Raw genomic sequence first — 23,927 nt, 5'->3', positions numbered from 1 at the left:
CTGTAAGATTTCCCAATAAATATGAACATAGAGCAAGGATACCTCTTTTCCTCACTATTATTTGTCTTAGCTCTAGAGAAATTAAAGATACAAACACCAGGAAAGAAAAAAGAAAATCATTCCTATGTATATATGATATGATGGTATAGTTAGAAAACCCTAGGGAATCAGTGAAAAAGTACATCAAAATTAATAGATTTGGCAAGATTCTATTTCTAAAATCTTTTATAACATGAACCAAACCCAGGAAAAATTAGGAAAAGATATTCCATTCAAATAACTACAAAATGCCCAAAATATTTGTTTACTAACATACCAGGGCACATAAAACTTATATTAATATGATTACACAGTTCTATTTATAGAAATAAAAGAAGATTAATTGGAGACATTCATCAATTATAATGGGACTGCACCATAGTAAAAACATGATGACGATATCTAAATTAACTAAATGTAGATTTAGTGTTATACTGATCAAAGTATGGAGGATTTTTTAATTGAATGACAGCTTAACAAAATTAATTTGGAGGAACTAAAGGTCTACTACCTTAATGGAAATAGTGAAATAAAAAAAGAATGAAGATACCAAATTTCAAACTATTTTATAAAATGATAAGCAACAAAACTATTTAATACTGGTTTTTTAAAAAAAAATTTTAATAGATCACTGGAGAAGATTAAATAAGCAAGGACCAGAAATAATAGAATGCAGTAACCCCATACTATAAGCTCAACATATGATAACATCATCATCATCATTATTTTTATTAGAAAGCAGTTGGCAGAAAATAGGTCTAGACTAACGTCTTACACACTTTTTACTGATTTACTTGGGTTTTCTAAGCACATCATCATATAATTTATAAATAGGGATAATTTTGTCATTTTCTTCCTGGTGTTTCCATCTTTAATACTCTAGAGCTATGACAAATAATAGTGAGGAAAAGAGATATCCTTGTCCTACCCCCATATTTATTGGGAAATATTATAGTATTTCAAATAATGTTAGTTAAAGTTAATGTTTTATGCACTATATATACCAATAACCTCCAAATGGATAAGTGACCTAGTCATAGGAAGTCCTATATTTAGAAGTATAGGGCAGCAAGGTGGCACCATGGATAGTGCTGGTCCTGCAGTCAGAAAGACTTACCTTCATGAGTTCTAGTCTGTCCTCAGACACTTACTAGCTGTGTGACCCTGACTTAACCCTGTTTGCCTCAATCTGTAAAATAAACTGGAGAAGGAAATGGCAAACCACTGCAGTATCTTTGCCATGAAAACTCCAAGTGGAGTCACAAAGAGTCAGACACAACTGAAACCACCAAACAATAATATCTTTAGAAGTAAAGGACATGAAGCACCTTTTAACTTCCTGCTTAGCAAGTTAATTATTATATGGAAGAGAAAAGTGATTATAAAATATAAACTTGGCAATGTCTATACATAAAATTTTAAAGCCATTCGACAAAATCATCTCATCTGGAATTAGAAGTTAAGCTTGTCATATGGTTTAAAAATTTTCATGAAATAGCTCTGATAAATGTCTGATATCAAGACACACAGGTTAGTAACACCATTATACAAGGCTATGAACATTGCCACCTCTTGATGTGATCAAATTATTATGAACAAATCATTTTCAGAAGAGGAAATGCAAACTATTAATAACCAAGTGAAAAACATTCCAAACCACTAATAATAAATTGAAATAAATTCTTACAAAATAAATTCAAATGAAAATTCCTCTAAAGTTTTGCTTCATATGCATCAAATTTTAACTTAGGCCTATATTTATTAAATAACTAATATGTGTAAGGCACAAGCTTAATTGCTGGAGATATAATGGCAAAATGAAAAATATCCCTTGCCTTCAGGAAATAGTGTTTCAGTGATTGTGGGAAGACGGGCACACTGTTACCCTGTTGATGGAGTTGTCAGTTGGTCCAACCTTCCTGAACTATAATCTGTTATTGTGTAAGAAGTCATGAAACTCTTCATACTCTTTGATTCAGCGATCCCACTACTAGGCATATCCCCATGGAAGGCAAAGAGAGGAATTTCTTCATATACCAAAATATTCATTGCAATTTTTTGTGGCAACCAATAATTAAAAACAGAGTGGCATTTATATGACAAAAAGTCATTTGTCAGAGCTGTTTCATCTAAATTTTAAAAATTGTCCATTGATTGTGAAATGGGTAAACAAATTGTGACATATGAATATGATGGAGTGATGTAAGAAAAACTGTAAAAAACAAATATTACTGATTGAAATAGACATGGGCATATCTGTATTTATTACAGCAGAGACACAGTAGCAAAATTAGGACAGTAAATACAATAGTCTAAATGAAAACACAAAAGCAGATTAATTTCAATGAACCATCTTGAGAAGAAGCATGATGTAGCAGATAGAGTTCCAAAACACCTGGGCTCAAATCCTGCCAAAGAAACTCACTGTGTGACTCTGGGCAACTCATTTAATCTCTCTCATCCTCAATTTCCTCATTTGTAAAACAGGAAAAATAATAGCATCTAGTTCACAGAGTTGTTGAGAGGATCAAATAAGGTTATTTATATCAAAAATGCTCTACAAATTTTTAAGTGCTATTTAAGTATGAATCAGTAGTAGTAGTAGTAGTAGTAGCAGCAGCAGTGGTAGTAGGAGTAGTAGCTGTCCTATGGAGAAGGAGAAATATATTTCCTACCTCTTGAAAAAGATGGGGAGGGGAGGCGAGGGAATGCAGGAATGGAATGTTCCATATACTATCAGCTATAATGATTTTATTGGTTTTCCTTAACTATCTTTCTTTGATATAAAGAAGGGTTTCATATTAGAAATAGTAAAGGTATATTGGTAAATGAGTAGAAAAATGCTTCTATAATAGGGACACGAATATGCAAACAGCTAAATAAATAAATGACTGAATAAATTGAGTGGATTGATTAATTCATTAATGAAGGATTCCACCACTCCAAGAAGGTGAAGATCTACTTCAGTAGACTATCTATGATAAAGACGTTTGTTGAGCACCTTTCTCTTTCTCTTTTTTGTTGTAGAAGGAAGCTTTTTGGAGCCAAGCATTGAAGAAGGAAGCATTAGTGGCAGTGACTCGACATTCTACAGGCAATCTGAAGGTAACATTATTTTTAAAAAAACCAATTTGAGCTACTATTACCACTTAAACCTCTATATAAAAAATTGATTCGACTCATTTTGCTTAGCCCAAAAGGGCAACTGGGAGTGATGTATAGAAATTGCAAAGAGGCAGATTTTTAACTAGCTATAAGGGAAAATTTCCTTACTACAATTATCCAAAAGTAGAAAAGATTGCCTTGGAAAGGTAACAAGTTCCCTATGCCTTGAAGTCTTCAAGGAGAACCTAAATGAATATTTATTGGGAATACTGTATAAGGAAACACCTGGCCAGATCAAAGTTCTTTTTTAAACGGAGGTCAGAGCTTCCTCCCTCTAACTTGTACTCATTGGTCCACATTCTACCATCTGGGCCCAAGTAGAGTAAATCTTTCATATGAAAATGAGTAAATATTTGAATAGAGTGTTTTTGCCCACCGTAAAGTCTGTAGACATCCCCTACTATAAAGCACACTGAAAGGACTGGCCTGGAAATTAGAAAGACCTAGGTTGAATTCGGCCTCCAACACTCATTAGTTGTGTGATCCTGGTCAAGTTACTTATTCTTTCTGAACTTGTTTCCTCATCCATAAAACAGTTTTAATAAGATCTACTTTGCAGTGTGGTTGGCAGGATCAAATGAGATTTTATATATATTTTTTAAAGTGTGTTACAAATCTTAAGTTCTATATACACATCAGTTTTTTCATCATTATTAATAATAGAATATGTGATATTTTTAATTATTTTTAATGTACTGCTTTCAAACAAAAGATAAAATGTTTGTTTGGAGTTTTAAAAAATTAACTTATCTGTTGGTTATTTTATCCAAATCAAATTGTTTTTCTCTGTACTTGTGCAGATTCTATCTTCCAATTTGTTTATGGGCCAGTCCATTTTCAAATAAGTTAATTTTCTTATATCTAATATCATCTTTTACCATATCCAGAGTCTAATACTCTGTTGATTCACAGGATCATAGATTTAGAGCTGGGAGGAACTTTAGAGATAGATCAAGTCCAGGGGGATGAAACTGGGCCTTAAGCAGTGCAAAACTCCCAAGTGTTCCCCAAACCAGATGAAAACGTCATTTGGAAATGTTTAACAAAACAAATAAAAATACAATACAACATAGCTAATGTTAACTCATAGGGTTCTCAGTCAATATGTAGCCACAGGGATCTGTTTCTATTTGAGTTTCACACCACTGTTCTAGTCCAGTCCTTATTTTATGAATGAAGGAACTGAAGCCAAGAGGGAATAAGTAACTTGCCCAAGTCACTCTGGTACTAAGGAACAGACATGGATTTTTGATTCAGAGCCTTTGACTTATTTTCATTGGCTTCCTGTCTTCCTCATTGCCAATTACCAATCTCCATCATCATAATGCATAAAAATATATTCTAATACTCATCTGAGGAAAGTAGTAGAGAATAATGCATGATTGAAACTGTCATTTCCACTCAAAAAATATCATTCACCATCTGGTAATATTTTTATTTCCCAACCAGGACATAGCATGATGGACACCCTGGCTGTGGCCTTGCGTGTGGCCGAAGAGGCTGTGGAAGAGGCCATTTCCAAGGCAGAAGCATCTGGTGACAGTCTGGTAAATGCACTCTGTCTAGGATCTCACTGTATCATTGGCTGAGTTATATAGTATGTCCTTCAGTAGCTTCATCAAGGATGTAGGCTTCCCTTCCCTTAAGAAAACCAGCCTCCCTGCTGGCACCAAATGCCATTTTTAATCCAGTTTATCACAAGGAATATGTTACAGATTCCTTGAGTACACTATTTTGTGATACAGTCTTGTATGTCTACCAACCACAGCATAGGGAAATGTCTGTTTTCTTTTAGGACAAACAGAATGAAGCTAGTTATCTACGTGAACACAAGGAGGAGTTGATAGAAGAGCTTGCCACCACCATAGTGCAGAAGGTATGTTGCTAGATTTCTGATACAGTGCCTTAAGTCAACTCTGCCCCCAAGTCCAACACGTGTGATAAATGAGAAGAAATTCCAAGAAACTTGTTAACCTTTCTCTCTTATTCATCTTCCCCATGGTCTATCTTCACAGCAAATGCATCAAAACTTGTGAAAATGCATCACTTTCTTTTGTTTTTGCCCAAGGTCCCTGCACAATCTCTGCCCTTTTCACTGGATCTCCCAGTAACACCTGCTACCATCCCATCTCAAAGGGTAGAAGCAGTTCCCAAATGAGAGCAAATTGAAAGAGAATTCACCTTTTATTACACGTCAGACCTTCAGTAAAGTTCCTGTCTAAACTGTCCATGAAGAACCTTACTTAACCCTTCTTTAGGGATTATATATCTAAAATTGAAAGGGACCTTAAAAGTCATCTCACATAGTCAAACCCCCTTCATTTCACAAGTAAGGAAACTGAGACCCAGAGAAGTCAGAGAGGTAGTAAGTAGCAAAACTAGGGCATTCAGATCTGGTAACTCCATGTTCAGTGTTCTTTCTACTCTACCACACTCCCTTCCATAAAATTGTCCCCAAGAGCACTGGTGTGTGTGTGTGTGTGTGTGTGTGTGTGTGTGTGTGTGTGTGTGTGTGTGTGTGTGTGTGTGTGTGTGTGTGTACGTACACACTTGGAGGGAGGGGATATTTGAGAATCTAGAATCTAGAAGCCTAGCCCATCACATAATACTCCTGTGTGACTAAGCAAATGTCCAAAGTATACTTAATTACTAAAATCAACACCTAGGCCTTCAAAGCAGTCACCTTTTACTGCCACCCTTGCAGATCATAAGGAAGCAAAAAGGTAAAGGGGAGCAGACAGAGAAGGATGCTGATTGGCCACAGCCCAGTAACAGCACTAGGAAGGTGACCAGTCAGAGGATGGAGGCTTTCCCAGGGGATCAACAGGCATCCTGCACACTCTTGGTAAGTAAGCAATGGAAGTCATCAGAGAGATTGGCTTCTACCACCTAGAAAGCAAAAGCAATGGAATTTTGACCACTAACTGGCATATGTTACCATGCCCTCCACACACACAACTTATCCACTCTTCCCAATGTATTGGTGAAAGAGTGATCTACAGATTTCTAAGGGAAAAATCTACAAATGTATAACTTTTAGTAGAATTGTATTTCATTAAATGCCATTGCTTGGGAAAAAAACAACAAACAATCCCATGTATGCAACACTTTAAAATTTGCTAAGCATTTTACAAATATTATATAATTAGCCCTGAGAGCTAGGTGCTATTATTATCCCCATTTTACAGAGGAGAAACTGAGGCTTGACTTATTTAGGCTATACAGCTAGTAAGTGTCTGAGGCAGGATTTGAAATAAGGTCTTCCAAATTCCAAGTCCAGCTTTTTACTCACTGCACTACCCAGTGGTGTAACTAAGACTGACCAGGAAAAGTACACACGTTGGTAGAACTATGAACTAAAATTTGGGGAGGATTCTGACCCACCAAGCACTGGCAATAAAAGCTAGATTAGCTTTCTGGTGGCCTTGGGGTGTGGAAAATCTCGAGTACTATTACAGTATGAAGAAGACCCTGGAGTCAGCTAAGAGTGGGAGCAGTTTATCTCTTTTGCAATCTAAAGCCTGATAATCCATCAGTCAACAAGCTTTTATTCCATATTTACTAGGCACTGTGCTAAGCCCTGGGAATACAAAGCTCTGATCCTCAAGGAGCCTACATTCTAAAGGGGGAGAAAATGTGCAAATAACTGTGTACATTCAAGTTCAGAGAGGAAGCACCAGATGGGGGAAGATGGGGGAGGGGGAAACCAGAAGACCATCTTTTGCAAGAGATGAGATTTGAGTTGCCTTTGTTCATTCATAGCTAACCCAATAATTACAGATTGCTGAAACTTTCACCATTTATTTGGAGAAATGAGGTGAAATTCTAAAATTTTCAAAATGATTCAATTTAAATTTTTAATGTAAAATTTTCTGCCTAGTGCAATACCTTGAACTTTCTGAGCTCTTTTCTCACCAAAATGCAAATTTCCTAGGTCCAGAGCTGTAGAACATTGGATGTTTGTAGATTTTTTTTAATCTTGATAGATTTTGCATATTTTTTTCCTCTTCTTTTTTTCTCTTAAAAAAGTCTTTCTTATATAGAAGGGCTCTTTGGGAGGAGAGAGAGGAAAGAGATACAGGGGAAGATCTAGGTGATATAAGAACAAAACAGATCAATAAAATTATACTTTTTTAAAAGATACAGATCACTGATGCTGGTCTAGTGTCCAGCTCTCTTCCTGACCCCACCACAGTCAGAGAGCCAGGGCACTCGAGGTCAGCAAAGGCAGCATCTCTGCAGTGGTTTTGAGGATTGCATCAGCCTTTCCTTTTGGAGCTGCTGGCAAAGAGCACTTAAGGACTAGGAGGAGAAAGGCCCCTTTCCAGGTGTTAGAGTCTGGTTCATTATTCAGCTGTAGCTGCTCACATTAGAAGGGAAAGATATAGAGTCTGGTGAGACATCTTTAGGATGCCATGGTAGGCTTACAGGAATCTGATGTTCCTAGATGGTTTTCCCTTCTGTACTTCTGCTGTGCTATCTTATGTCGATTAGATCCTAAAGAAAGTTTGCCTGTCAGGACCTTGCTGCCAAAATCCCTGAGGATCGGGGCACACACAGCACCGAAAGGTTTGAAGAAAAGGATTCTTTGTTCCGATGTTCTACATGGCTAGGCATAACAGAGGAAGGCTTCCTGAAGTGAGGGAGGACATAAGCATTTATACATAACCTACAATGTGCCAGGTCCTGTTCTAAGCATTTTTTACAATATTACCCTCATTGATCTTCTCAACAACTCTGCAAAATAGATGCTTTTATTATCCATATTTTACAGCTAAGAAAACTGAGGCAAAGTGACTTGCCCAAGGAAAAACACTAAATACATGAGACTAATTTGAACTCATGGCTTCCTGACTCCAAGCCCTGCATCATTTCTTAAGAAGGAAATGGGACTTTCTAGATCTACAACATCCTTTGGGCTTTTCCTATTTTTTTTTTATTTTAGACTTATATACTAAAACTTAAATACATGATAGAAAAAAGAAGAAAAATATAAACTTAAATATTGAAACTTAAATTCAGAATAAGAAAATAAAGCATGTCATGTGCACAACAGAACATGATACGTTCAAAATATATAGCAGTAAATTTCCATTTGAAGAAAGCCTATATTATAAATACGATAAATTGTGTTAAGAGCTGTCCATTTTTTTTGCTTCCTTGTAAGTTTTCTTTTGTTTTCTGCTGGGCACTTTTTCTTTTTCCTGTTTTCTAAGTCAAACCAGCGTGTGAGGTTGAAGGAACTTGACACTGGACTTCCTGTCCGACTCTTCTCTAGAACCACAGTCCATCCTGGCCACCTTTACTGAGAAGACCTAGAACAGCCAGGAGGAGCTCCCTGGGCATTCCCTCATTTTGCAACTCTTTTCATTCAGCCACCCTCTCACCTTCCGCTACTATCTCTGAGAATTAGAGACAGACAGGGAATGCCTAGGTCAAAAGGTGGAACAGCTTTGCCTCTAGAGAGTATACAAGGCTAGGGCAGCCCATAGTTTTTGGAGCAGGTAAAACGGAACAAAAGGATTCTTGATATAACCTTAATGCTGGTGCTAAGTATCCTGGAAGATACTAGCTCCAGGAAATAGATAGAAGAAGAATTGGCATCCCATTAGGGGAGAGGTTAATGCTGTAAGAAGTGTGCAGAAACTAAGAATGACTGAAGGAGCAGCAAATTCATGTCTTCCATTTCATACTTGATCTGGACTCTCATTAAATGGGATGCTGAGTCCTTTTTTCCCTCCACACTGTGTACTTTTCTTCTATCTGTCTCTCTGTGAGTCTCAATTGTCTATCTCTGTCTCTGTTTCTATATCGCTGTGTCTCTGTCACTGTCTCTGTTTCTGTCTCTGTTTCTATCTCTGCTTCTCTGTCACTGTCTCTATTTCTGTCTCTGTCCTCTCCCTCCCTCTCTTTTCTCTATCTCTATGTCTCTGTCTGTCTGTCTGTCTCTCTGTCTCTCTCCTCCCTCAAACTCTGTCTCTCTTATTATCTCTGTCTCTCTGTCACTGTCTGTCTCTAATTCTGTCTCTATCCTTCTGTCCCTCCCTCTCTCTTCTCTTTCCCTATTTGTCTCTATCTCAGTGTGTGACTCTCTCTCCTCTCTCTCTTTCTAACTCTGTCTCTCTGTTATCTCTTTCTCTCTCATAGCTTCATTTGCACAAGTATAATATGTGTGTGATGTGACTCCATTGACCTAAAAACAATACATATGCTTCTCTACCTCAAAGAGTAATTGTGAAGAAAATGTCATAAAAATTAAGGTACTATATAAAAGTGAGTTATTATCCAAATTCATGGCATTATTTATATTCATCATACATGAGTGAGGTTCTAGAAATCAGTATGCATATATTAGCACCCATGACAAAGGATGCCCTCAGAAGATAAAATCAATATATTCTTGTCCCTACAGCAGGTACTCAGCAAAGAAAATGTCAGCCACAATAATAACATAGGCGTAATTGGGAAAGCAGTGCAAATGGGAATTTATTTTCACTGAATCCTTGTAGATTGACAGATGCCTATACAGAACTATGCTATCTAACCCTGTTTATTGGTCCTGCAAAAACAACATGTTGCTTGAAATCACAGCAGGAAGTTGAATCAGAACAATATTATCCAAGTAATTCTATGCCAATGAGCTTCCCCAAAAACTTCTACCTTAAGCTGATTTACTTACCTCTGGATATATAATCATATCCTGCCTACCCCAATCCCATCCCATCTCATGGTAGATGGTACGCCCCAGAAGAGTGGGAGTCTCCAATTTTTGTATCCCCAGTGCCTAAAACAAGACCTCACAAATAGATGAAGATTGAAGTATGTAACATTAAAGAGCATTTGGTTATAATGCATCATTATCATTGCGGGCACTATTGCAAAATTATTTATGTTAGGCAGCATTATTTTAAAGAATATCCAGACTAGAAAAAGAGAGTAGGTCACTTCACGAACATCAAACATCTGTCAGAAAGATATAGGTATTTACAAAGCAATGGGCAAGTACAAACTTGATTGTAGAAAGGTTTAATCTAAGTAAGAGGAAAAGTTGCTGCTAAACATTCAATTACATGCAAATAATCATAAATCATTTTTATGTATTTCTATTGAAAGTTAAAATCTATTAAAATTTCTATTACAAAGGACCCTTTTGTAATTGCTTCATTTATATGGACTTGAAAGAAATGCACTTGAGAAATGTTTACTAAAAGTCTAGTTTTACTCTGTGCCAAGCATTGGATTGGGCATTATGAAGAAAACAGTAGCACTATTAGACATGGTGTTTGCCTTCACTGAGAGTCATTGTGGTACTGGAAGAGAACACAAAGACTTCAAGAAGATGGGGGCTCAAATCTCACTTCCAACACTTCATAGCCATATGGTACTTGACCTAACTGAGCCTCAATTTCTTAATCTGTAAAGTGGGCATAATAATCCCTGCAGTGCCTACCTCCTATGTTTGTTGTCAGGATCAACAGAGACATGTTGTTTGAAGTCCTATACAAATGTAAGCTATTAGTGATATATTTTACAATTGACTTGAAACAATTGAAGAATAAACAATACAATGTACCTCACACAAAGTGCAAAATCTGTGTGCTTCAGACTCTACGAGCTAGAATAATTCAGAAAAAAATTAAAATCTACATCACTAGAAACAGCAGAGGAAGTCTTCATGGAAGAAAAAAGACTTTCTGAGCCTTGAAGGATGGCTAGGACTTACATGGACAGTAAGGAAGAAGGGCATTTGGCTCAGATGAGACAAAAGGAGTAAATTTCTTTTAAGGTGGTCTGTGATTCAGATTTTTTACAAATTCAGACAAATCTTCCCCATCATCAGAAGGAATTAGTGAGATTTGACTATCTATATCTTCTATGTGATGGATTTTTCCCCAAAGTATTTCCGAAACCCTGGGGAAAAAAAAACAATACTTTTAAAAATTATAGAGCTACCTTCTTTACTGACATTAGCTGTTCAGTGCCTCATTTCCTACCAAACATTCATCAGGGTCACTTGTCATAGGAGAAGAAAAGAGAGACTGATGACACCATCTGTTTGTCATTAGGGCTAACCACATGCACTGCTGAAGCCCAGGAGCCTGACTCAGGAGCTGAGCTCAAAGAGGAAATTATTCCCTATTATGTTCAAACTTCTCAAAGCAAGAAAGAACAAATTCACTTTTTCCCCTCAACTAATTAGTGAAGTACCAGCTGAGAGCAGCTGAAAATATCCACCAAAGTCATGGACTAAGGGAAGAGTCTCCAGCTTTACTCCTATAGCCCACTAAGAAGAAATTCAACAAACACAAGAGCTTTGTATTTCTGTGGTTTTTACCTGGGTAGAATTTGAGGTGCCTTTAAATCAAAACTGGGAGCTTTAACTCTCCTCCAGAGTTTCAAAGGATTCCCTTTGTTTTGTTTTGTTTAATACTCCAGGGCAGCTAGGTGGCACAGTGATCTGGAAACATGAAGACTTATCTTCATGAGTTCAAATCTGACTTCAGACATTTACTAGCTGGGTGACTTTGGTCAAGTCACTTAACCCTGTTTGCCTCATCTGTAAGATGAGCTAGAGAAGGAAATGACAAACCACTCTAGAATCTTTGCTAAGAAAACCCCCAAAGAGGTCATGAAGAGTCAGACACGACTGAAAATGACTGAACAACAACAAATTTGGGTAATGAGAAAAGGAAGTGAGAAGAAATGAAAGAGATTAGAGACAGGAAATAAGAGAATGAATAAATGGAATTCACAGAGGAGTAATTAGAATAGGAACTGCAAGTCTCAAGAATAGCTAAATCCTTTCTCATAGCTTTAGCAGGTAGGGTAGAACCAGCCAATGATCAAGAAAACGTGTGGTTATGATGCCATCTTCTGGACAACAAATTCATTTCAGTTAACTGATGGAAAAAATGAGTTTATTCAACAAATGCTGAGAGCTTTTTGTGGGTAAGACATCATTCAGGGCACTAAGGAGGGGTTGGCCTATTTTTATGATTTCATTGCTATGGAAAACTCTCAAAGATGAAATTCCATCAATATAGGTTGGGACTTAATCAACATTTAAGAGTTAGAGTTGACTGGGGTGCTGAGAGGTTGAGTGACATGTCCAGGGTCACACTGCTAGTAATGTGTCACAGACGTTAGATCCGCCTGTAGTCCAGGGTGAGTTCTCTATTTACTTCATGACATTCCTTCTGTAATACTAACTTCTTCATCTCACAATATAAACATTCCCCCAGGGGTTTCTGGGAACAGCTATATTTTCTCCCTCTTAACAATGATGCCCAACTGTGAGCTGAACACAGATATTGGCTTCTGGTTGAGATCTACTCATATAATACATAATCAGAAGATTTTCAAAATGTCAAGGAGAAATGACCCAAATCTTTTGAATGCTTTCTGTGGGACTCACCTTTACTTTCCTGTTTATTGGATTGAAAAAAGCAGTCTTAGTCAACAAACCCAGAAACCCTCAACTGACAGCTAGCAATAACCCTAACAATTTTGCATGAAAATTGGTGAGCTGTCTGTATACATCAGTAAAGGAATAAATAACACCTAGTTTAGTGACAGTGCTTGATATGACTACAGTTCTTAAGTATGGGGGACTGGCAGGTTTGCAATCTTCTATAGAGAGGAATTCCCAGTTGGAACATGTAGTTTTGCACAAAGGAATTGGAGTTAATACTTTTGGAGGGTTAACATGGAAGTCCCTCCCTGTCCCCCCCCCATACTAATAATTTTACCAGGCTGTACTTATATCTTGATAGGATCGGAGTAAATTATAACCAGAAAGGGACCTTAAGGATTTTCTGATCAAGCCCCCTCACTTACACACACACACACACACACACACACACATACACATGCACACGTGCACACACACACACACACATATATACATGCACACGGTATCTATATATTACATATAATATGTATGTGATTATGACATGAATACAAATGTATATATATCAATATGCATGTATATGTACATATAGTATGTACAAAGTGTTCCAAAAGTCTTGGTGCAGTTTTAAACTAACTGTGCTAAGATTTTTGGGATGCCCTACACACGTATATATAGACCCATGTACATGTATGTATGTATGTATATGTAATGTAATATATACATTATAATATATAATGCACATGTACACATGATATTTTTGTATACTATATGTGTCATCTTATGGAGATGATGGTTATAATCATGGGAGTTGACAGAGTTATCAATCAATAAACAGTTATTAAGTGCCTACTACGTACCAGGCACTGTGCTAAGCACTGGGGATATAGAGAGGCAAAACACAGTCCTTCCCCTCACAATGAGAGAGGGAGGGAGGGAGGGAAGAGAGAGGCAGAGAGAGAGAAAGGAAAAGAAGGGAAAAAAGAGAAAGAAAGAGCAGGGAGGAAGAGGGAAAGAGAGAGGAAGGGAAAGAAGGAAAGAGAGAGGAAGAAAGAGAAAGAAAGAATGGGGGAGAGGGAGGGAGAGAGAGAGGAAAAAGAGAGAAACAGAGAGACGGAGACAGAGAGAGAGGAGATGGAGAGGAGAAGAAAAGAGGGCTCAGGACAGAGCCTTGGGGAGCAAACACTCACAGATAGGGAGCATGATGTGGATGATGAGCCAGCAAAGGAAACTAAAAAGGACCAATGATCAAACAAGTAGGAGGCAATTAGGACAGTAGTTCCCTCCCAAATTAACGTGTTTAACTAACTTGTTTGTATTTGAATTTGCTGATTTTGTATTTAGGCTATATCTTTTTTTAAAAAAAAAATCCATCAAAAAGCATTTCTTTTGTCTCCTTACCCCTTGTCCCTGTTGAAATAGAAAAGAAAAAAAAAGCCTTTTGACAAATACTCATAAACAGAACCAGGAGAACTGTTTGTATAATAACATCTTAAAGATGATCAGCCTTGAAAGACTTTAGAATGCTGGTCCATTCAGTGATCAACCCATGATGAAGCAGGCTACCCACTTCCTGCTAGAGAGGTGATAGACCAGGGGGTGGGGAACCTGAAGCCTTGAAGGCACATGCCACCACGCTTAAGCACCTAGGGGGGCCACACATGCCCTCAAGGCAGCAGGTTCCCCATCCCTGTGATAGATTTGGGGTACAGAATTAGACATATATTTTTGGGTATGGTATACATAAATGTATATACTTGTCTCCCATTAGAATGTAAGCTTGTTGAAAATCACATTGTTTCATTCTTTGTACTTACATCCCCAACAACTAGCAGAGTGCCTAGCACATAGTAGGTGCTTGGTAGATACTTATTGATTGATTGGTTGATTATCTGCTGTGAGTCACCTGAAAAGCTGGCAGCTGTTCCCATTAAGATGCCTATCTTATTTCAGCAGAGGTCCCAGTCTGCATTCTCCCTAACTGGTAAAGAGGCTCCAAGCAAAGAGTCGAAGGTCTCCGCACCCCTGGAGACCCTGTGGGCAGAGCAGAGGGTCCAGGAGCAGAAACCAAAGGAACAAGAACATGCTGCCTTACCCAGCTGGAAGAGCATGGACAGACTGGATGAGACAAGTAATGATTTTAATGCATTTACAGTAGGTCTGCATCTTTGAAAAGTGATCTGTGGTTGCTTAATTAGCCCTCAAAATATGAGTCCAAAATACATTTCTCATTTTTCTAATGCTGAAGCTGGGCCAATCCTGGTGATCTTGCTGGCAGTAACAGGAAGGCCACGCAGCTTCTTCCTGCAGGCACAATACCAAAGTGACCAGGGAGAACTGAGGGCATCTCCAACGCACAAGTGCCCAATCTATCCCAGACTTTCCCAGTTCTTTCATCGGCTCAAAAGATAGTTGTGATGGTGGTTCATAATAATAACTCACTATTATGTAATGATTCAATGTTTCCAAAGTACTTTCTCACAAGGATCTGAGGAGGTTATTTCCATTTTACAGTTGAGGAAACTGAGGTAGATAAGGCTAAGTACCTTGCCTGGTGCCAACTCTACTGTTCTTTTTACCCTGTCACACACCTAGTAATAAGCTTCTGTCTAACTGATGTTCTGCATTTGAGATGTAACTAACAGGTGCATCTAAGCCTTACATTCTCTGTTTTTTCCATGTTCTCATTACTTGTTCCTACTTCCCAAGCCGATAAGGCAGCTACTTAAACTTGGAGCCAGGAAAACCTGCTTTCAAATCCAGTCTCAGCTGTGTGACCCTGGGCAAGTCATTTAACTTTCTGTACCTCAGTTTCTTCATCTGTAAAATGGGGATAATAATAGCACCTACTTCCCAGCATTGTTATAAAGATCAGTTGAGATAATATATGTACAGTACTTTGAAAACCTTAAAACGCTATACAAATGCTGGCTGCTGCTGTTAGTACAAACAACAATAACAGTTTTTATATCAAATAGCACCCATTCTTGGCTTCTCCATCTAGGATAATGAAATCAAAGGATATTAGACCTATAAGGAGACATTAATGATCATTTAGCTAATGCCTTCACTTTATAGGTAGGGGAAATGGAGGTCAGTTGGCTTGCCTAATGGTACATGCCTCATTAGAGACAGAATGTGTACTCCAACCCCAAATTCCAATCCTGGAATCCTAGGAAACCCTAGGCTTCCAATCCTGATCCTGTGTTCTCATGCCATACTATCCCTTCCATCAAGATTCACCATGGGATTCCTTTATATTGTGGACTTGCCTAATACCCTTGAAAGCCATCCCACTTGCCAAAATTCACTTTATGCACAGTGGAAGGTGCCCACTGCATACAAGCAGTAGAGGCAATGTGTTATGGGAGGAAGCGTGACTTGATTCCTTCTGGAATCAGAACACTTGGGAACAGATCCCAGCTTGGACATGTCCTATCTGTGGGACCATGGGCAATGTACTTCCTTTCTCTATGATTCGGGTTTTCTTCTGTAAAAGTGAGGAGATAGAGTCAGATGATCTCCAAAGTTATTTGGTGATCCTATTACATGCCTTTTCTCTCTCAGACTTAGTTTTCTTATCTGTTCCATAGATATGTTTCTAAAAATGTGTGTGTGTGTGTGTGTGTGTGTGTGTGTGTGCGTGTGCGTATTTAGGGTTAGGGTTAGAATCAGAGCGCATTCAGGCCTAACCCTAAATGCACTCCGATTCTATATATATAACCTCATCTATAAAATAGGGATGATGCTAATATTTATGTTGTTGCTATTTTATTTATCTATTTGACATATTATATAATTTATATAATCTATAATATATTATATAATTTATTGATATTATTTATTTATGTGTCCAACTCTTCATGACCCCATTTGAGTTTTCTCGGCAGAGGTCCTGGAGTGGTTTACCATTTCCTTCTGCAGATCATTTTACAGATGAGGAACTGAAACAAACAGGATTAAATGACTTGCCCAGGGTCACGTGATTAGTAAGTGTCTGAGGTCAGATTTAAACTCATGAAGACGAATGAGTCTTTCTGACTCCAGGCCCAGTGCTCTGTGCACTATGGCGCTCCCTATCTGCCCAGTAATAATTACAGATGACACTTATTCACGTTTTACATACATTCTCTCCTTTGATCCTCAAGCACCAGCAGGAGAGAGCCTGCAGCTGTTATTATTTTTATTCTACAAAGGAAGAAACTGAGATTCAGGAAAGTTACAGAATTTGTCCATGGTCGTGCAGCTAGTAAGTGTCAGAGGCAGAATTCAAACCTGAGTTTTCCAGATCCAAAATCACTGAAATCTCTTTGTAATCTGCACTTTCCACTGAACCATACTGCCTCTCTTTATCAATCTACCTCATAGAGCTGTAGGGTGGGAAATATTTTGTCAGCCTTAAAATGTGACATAAATTGGAGCTATTATCATTCAGATTGTTATTAACTTTTTAAAATAATATTAATTATAGCAAATAATTGCATCACATCTAATAAATAAAAAATTAATTAACATTCTAAAATCATTATAGTAATATTATTAATATGTTTATGATGGTGTTAATAATGAAGCTAGGCAAGCTTGTATAAGTAATCTAAATGTGTACGTACAAAAACTTGACTACTTGATGGGCATAGAGGACACAAGGAGGGTCTGTATCTCATCTAGAAGAGGCCACCAATATTTCCTAAAGAGCATCTGGCTCTGAGCATTCTGGTGAGGATTCCGGTAAGCATTTTAACACGAGCCCCTACCCCATCCCCCAAAGGCTAATTTGTTTTAACAATGCAGCAAATTATCTCTGGGGGCTATTTCACCATTAGATAGCACTGAAATGGAAGAAGAAAAGCAGCTGCGAAGGACTAGGATGAGTCTTCTCCGTTTATTAATGAATATTGTCCTATTTTTTATGCTTCAGGAGAGTGATTGGTCAAAAAGACCATAACACCTGCTGGCCACTGAGTACCCAGGGTCAAGGAAACTTAATAATCCTAAACTCAAATCTTGGCAGCTCTAAGAGAATTTAACACATCCAAAAACCCCGACCCGAAGGGTGTCAGCACTTCAGTTTGGCCAGAGAGGTGAACAAATAGGTACTAAAATGTCTCTGCCCAGATTTTCTTTTCTTGCCTTCAGCCAGTGTATAGGTCACATCATGGTGCATTTGAGGAGAATTCAGATGGCAGGTTTTATTTAAATCCCTCCATCAAGGGCAAGATGTGTGACCTATGCAGCTCACAAGTTCTACAGTTTTGAAAAGTGGGATTTGAGATTTTCATTCATGTACATACATGCCAATGGAAGAAAATTTCAGAGTAAGGGCAAAGTCACTTTTGTCATTTGGCATGACTGTAATACCAACTCCCATTTCTAGAGTGTCCAGAGTCTGATCAGAGCAGGGCTATCAAATAGAAATGGATCCCTGTAGGTGGCATATTGACTTAGAAATTCACAAATTAACATTACCTATGTTGTATTATCTTTTTATTTATTTTATTAACATTTCACAATTAGATTTTTATTTAGCTCTGGATTAGAGTACTTCCCTCCTAACAGCTTCATAAACTAGGTAGCAAGCATTATTATCCTTATTTTATTGATGAGAAAAACTAAGTCTAAGAGAGATGAGGTGACATGTTCACATTGCTGGAGGGTGTCAGAGCTAGCTTCTCCTGTCAAGTTCCACCATGGTCTTTCCATGACACTATCAGTATGTTTGTACACCAGACAAAGGTGCTTTGACCTGAAGCTCACCTCTAATCCTAGTTACTGGATTATAGGTTTAGAGTTGGAAGGCCATGAAAGGTAATCTATTCCATCTCTCTCCTTTGACAGATTCACCCTGCCCTAGCCCAGTTAAGAGAAGCAACATAGCAGACTGAAAAGTAGATTTGGAGCTTAAAAGGTCTGAGTCCCAGCACTGAAAGTCATTTTACTGCTTAGACTCACAGTTTATTCATCAATTAGGTTCCCAAAACTATTTGACCTACTCCCTATTTTAAAAAAATTACCCAGCACCCCCCTGGAAATCTACTTTCTTTAACTCCTTTACAATTTTTTAATTAGCATCGTTTCAAAAAATATATAATTTTTTTTAATGATGCATCTTAAATTTAATAATTTATTATAAATTTGGGGAGGAGGAGGTTCCTGAATTGAAATTTTGGTCACACAATTGTGTCATCTAACCATACAATATTATATTGTAAACAAATCATTACATGTACATATTCTTGCCGAAACATGCTGGACTCCCCAACAATGTGAGACATATTCTCCCACCAACACTTGCTTGTTAAGACTTGTCAAGAGGGGTGGAGCCAAGATGGCAGAGTGAGAGCAATGACTCACCTGAGCTCTTAGACAAACTCCTTCAGATGCCTCTAAAAAGAGAATCTGACCAAATTTTGGAGATGCAGAATCCAATAGGAGACAGACTGTGGCAGATTCACAGCCCAGGATAGACTGGAAGGTCGACGGGAAGGATCTGTTCGACTGGGGTGAACCCAGAGCACACAGCACAACTTGTCCAGCACAGCAGAGCAAGAAAGGCCCAGGGAGGCCTGAGGCAGCAGCAGGTGGAATGGCGAAGCAGCAGCCCAGGGTGAGGGACCAACAGAGCCAAGCGAATGACTGCTGCTGAGCCCCAGATATCAGCTGCAGTAGCTCCTGAGATTTTCAGCCCGAAGATTAAACATCTGTAAGTCACCTACTTGAACTTCTGGGAGCCAAAATGGTGGAGTGATCAGTAAATGTTCTCTCCTCCCCGCCTTGTTGACCTCAAAAGAACCATAAAATATTTCTCCAGAAAAATCCTGGATCAGTGGAAACAGTGAAAAGGCAAAAAGTCCCATAACACCTGAGGCTAGGAAAATAGCTAAGAGAGATTCCTCTTACTGTGGCAGAGGCAAACCAGAAGGAGAGGGACCCCAGGGTGGTGGAAACTCACACTAGGACCCAGATGTGCCTCAGCACTAGGAGAGGAGCTGCAGGGGAGGTGGAAACTCACACTAGGAACCAGGTGTGCCTCAGCACTAGGAGAGGAGCTGCAAGGAAGGTGGAAACTTGCACTAGGACCCAGGCATGCCTCAGCACTCCAGAGGAAATGGGAAGACAATAGGGTAGCTGGGATCACCAACCCCTGAACTTGACTTTGTCTCAGCTCAGCTGAGGAGATCTCTCCTGACCAGACCATCCCTCCCCTACACTTAACAAGCTAGCCCCAGGGCTGATCAAGGAAACACATAACAAAAAGATCAAAAGGCACCTGCCTTTAGCTTTTTCACACCAGTCAGCTCAACACCAAGTTCTACAGCTTCTAACTGAAAGAACCAGAAACCACAACACAAATCAACATCATGAGTGAGAAAAAGCAAAGCAAGAACAAAAAAAACCCTAGAACCTTTCTAAGGGGACAAGGACCAAAAGAAGAATACCAAAGAGGTCAGTAGTGAGACTGCACTCCCATCTAAAACTTCAGAAGAGACCATGAACTGCTCACATGCACAAACAGCTCTCCTGGAACAGCTGAAGAAGGAAATAGAAGAAAAAGTGGCTAATGATTTTAAAAGTATGAAAAAAGAATTCCATGAAGAGAACATCTCTTAAAAAAGGAAAATTGAACAAATGGAAAAGGAAGCACAAAAACTAACTGGAGAAAATAATTCCTTAAATGGAATAATTGGACAGATTGAAAAGGAGATGCAAAAGTTAACTGAAGAAAACAATTTGATAAAAATTAGAATTGGGCAAGTAGAAACTAATGACTCTATGAGACAAAAGGAATCAGTCAAACAAAATCTAAAGAATGAAAAGATAGAAGAAAATGTAAAATATCTAATTGCAAAAACAACTGACCTGGAAAATAGATCCAGGAGAGAAAATTTAAGAATTATTGGCCTGCCAGAAAGCCACAATGAAAGAAAAAGTCTGAACAATATCTTCCAAGAAATCATCAAGGAAAACTGCTCAGAAGTGCTAGATCCAGAGGGCAAAATAATCATTGAAAGAATCCACCATTAACCTCCCAAAAGGGATCCCAAGCTAAACACCCCAAGAAATATTGTTGCCTAATTCCAGAACTATCAAGTGAAGGAGAAAATACTACAGGCAGCCAGAAAAAAACCATTCAAATATCAAGGAGCAACAGTCAGGATCACACAGGACCTTGTAGCTTCTACATTAAAAGACTGAAGAAATTGGAATATGATATTCCATAGGACAAAGGAGCTGGGACTACAACCAAGGATCAATTACCCAGCAAAGTTCAGCATAACATTTCAGGCAAGGAGATGGACATTCAATGAAATTAGGGATTTGCAGACCTTCCTGACAAAAAGGCTAGAACTCAATAGAAAATTCGATCTTCAAATGCAGATCTCAAGAGAGGCATAAAAAGGTAAAAAGGGGGAAAAAAACTTGTTACTCAATTTGGGCAAACTGTTTACCTCCCTATAGGGGAAGATGATACTTGTTAATCTTCAGAATTTTACATCTATTATGAAATATAAAAGGGATATACATAGAGGGAATAAGTATAAAGTAAATGATGTGATGATAAAAATATGATTGAAGTGTGCAAAGGCATTGTAACAGGAGATGTGAAAAGGAGGAAGCAGAAAGAAGTACAAAATTATAATAGAGGGAAAGAGAGGAGAGAGGTGAGCATTGTTTGAGAAGCACTCTCATCTGATTTGGTTCAAGGAGGGAACAATAAACTTAATTAAGTACATAAATCTAACTAGCTCTATAGGCAGTAGGAGCCTAAGGGGGAAGAAAGGGGAGGGGAAGCTAAAAGGGAGAGAAAAAGTAGTAAGAGTAAAGGGAAGTAAAAGGGAGGGGGGCTGAAAGAAGGAAGGAAAGGAGGTGGTTGTTAAAAGTAAAAACTCTATTGAGGAGGGGAAAGGAGAACTAAAAGCATAAACAAGGGGAAAGAGGATGGAAGTAAAGACACAGATTATAATCATAACTGTGAATGTGAATGGAATGAACTCTCCCATAAAACAGAGATGGATAGCAGAAAGGATTAAAAGTCACAATCCAACAATATGTTGTTTACAAGAAGCACATTTGAAATGGGGGGATACACACAGGGTGAAGGTAAAAGGTTAGAGCAGAATATATTGTGCCTCAGCTGATGTAAGAAAAGCAGGGGTAGCAATCCTAATCTCAGACAAAGCAAAAGCAGAAATAGATCTGATCAAAGGAGATAAGGAAGGCAACTATATCCTGCTAAAAGGCACAATAGACAATGAAGCAGTATCATCATTAAACATGTATGTTCCAAGTGGTATTCCAGATTCTTAGAGGTTGGGGGAGTTGAAGGAAGAAGTAGACAGCAAAACTATACTAGTAGGGGACCTCAACCTCCCCCTCTCTGAGGTTAAGGAGGTAAATAAAACTCTGGATAAGGTAGATATGATAGATCTCTGGAGAAAACTGAATGGGAATAGAAAGGAATATACCTTTTTCTCAGCAGTACATGGCACATATACAAAAACTGACCATGTTCTAGGGCATAAAAACCTCACAATCCAGTGAAGAAAAGCAGAGATAGTCAATGCATCCTTCTCAGATCATAATGCAATAAAAATTACATGTAACAAAAGGCCATGGAAAGATAAACCAAAAATTAATTGGAAACTAAATAATCTAACACTAAAGAAGGAGTGGGTTAAACAACAAATCATAGAAACAATCAACAACTTCATTGAAGAGAATGACAATAATGAGACAACCTACCAAATCTTATGGGATACTGCAAAAACAGTTTTTAGGGGAAGTTATATATCTTTGAATGCCTACATGAATAAAATAGAGAAAGAGGAGATCATTGACTTGGGCATGCAGTTGAAAAAACGAGAAAAAGAACAAATTGAAAATCCCCAAGTAAATACCAAATTAGAAATACTGAAAACCAAAGGAGAGATTAATAAAATTGAAATTAAGAAAACTATTGAATTAATAAATAAAAGCAATAGTTGGTTTTATGAAAAAACTAATAAAATTGATAAACCTTTCATCAATCTGATTTAAAAAAAGAAGATAACCAAATTACTAATATCAAAAATGAAAGGAGTGAACTCATCTCCAATGAGGAGGAAATTAAAACAATAATTAGAAATTACTTTGCCCAACTTTAAGCCCATAAATTCAACAATCCAAATGAGATGGATGAATATTTTAAAAAATACAAATTGCCCAGATTAACAGAAGAGGAAGTTGAATACCTAAACAACCCCATCTCAGAAAAAGAAATTGAATAAGCCATCAGTGATCTCCCTAGGAAAACATTTCCAGGGCTGGATGGATTTACAAGTGAATTCTATCAAGCATTTAAAGAACAGTTAATTCCAATACTATACAGACTATTTTTGGAAATTTGGGAAGAAGGAGTCCTCCCAAATTCTTTTTATGATACATATATGGTTTTGATACCTAAACCAGGAAGAAACACAACAGAGTAAGAAAACTATAGACCAATTTATCTAATGAATATAGATGCAAAAATTTTAAATAATATTTTAGCAAAATGAATACAGCAACTTATCATGAGAATAATACATTATGATCAGGTAGGACTCATACCAGGAATGCAGGGCTGGTTCAATATTAGGAAAACTATTAGCATTATCAACCATGTCAACAAGAAAACTAACAAAAACCACATGATTATCTCAATAGATGCAGAAAAAGCTTTTGACAAAATACAACACCCATTTCTATTAAAAACATTGGAGAGCATAGGAATAAAGGGAATTTTCCACAAAATAATAAGCAGTATCTACCTAAAACCTTCTTCAAGCATTATATGCAATGGTGATAAGCTAGATGCATTCCCAATAAGATCAGGAGTGAAACAAGGATTTCCATTATCACCACTATTATTCAATATGGTACTAGAAATATTAGCTATAGCAATTAGAAGAGATAAAGAAATTGAAGGAATTAGAATAGGCAGAGAAAAAACAAAGTTATCACTCTTTGCAGATGATATGATGATATACTTAGAAAATCCCAGAGATTCAAGTAAAAAACTACTTGAAATAATAAACAACTTTGACAAAGTTGCAGGTTACAAAATAAACCTACACAAATCTTCTGCATTTCTATATATTAGTAACAAAGCCCAACAGCAAGAGATAGAAAGAGAAATCCCATTTAAAGCTAGGGTAGACACTATAAAATATTTGCGAGTTTGCCTGCCAAAACAAACCCAGAGACTATATAAACACAACTACAAGACACTTTTCACACAAAAAAAGTCAGATCTAAGTAAGTGGAAAAATATCAGTTGCTTGTGGACAGGTCAAAC

General features: G+C 37.7%; 1 protein-coding gene across 4 annotated transcripts in view; it reads left to right on the top strand.

Moving 5' to 3' along the window:
* The window catches only part of MYRIP (myosin VIIA and Rab interacting protein), a 444,715-nt gene that overhangs the window by 354,823 nt on the left and 65,965 nt on the right, over positions 1-23,927 (top strand). For 2 of the 4 annotated variants that reach the window (XM_072651463.1, XM_072651461.1), the window contains exons 5-9: positions 3,067-3,144; positions 4,654-4,751; positions 5,000-5,080; positions 5,909-6,049; positions 14,570-14,744. In XM_072651463.1, coding sequence (XP_072507564.1) covers positions 3,067-3,144; positions 4,654-4,751; positions 5,000-5,080; positions 5,909-6,049; positions 14,570-14,744 — 573 coding nt within the window. Of the gene's footprint in view, positions 1-3,066; positions 3,145-4,653; positions 4,752-4,999; positions 5,081-5,908; positions 6,050-14,566; positions 14,745-23,927 lie in introns of all 4 variants that reach the window. The other 2 variants (XM_072651462.1, XM_072651460.1) reach the window with 1 other exon arrangement.

Source organism: Notamacropus eugenii, chromosome 3 (assembly GCF_028372415.1).
Source record: "Notamacropus eugenii isolate mMacEug1 chromosome 3, mMacEug1.pri_v2, whole genome shotgun sequence".
NCBI lineage: Eukaryota > Metazoa > Chordata > Mammalia > Diprotodontia > Macropodidae > Notamacropus > Notamacropus eugenii.
Note: the sequence above shows the minus strand (reverse complement) of the source record. Positions and strands in the feature narration are given on the sequence as shown.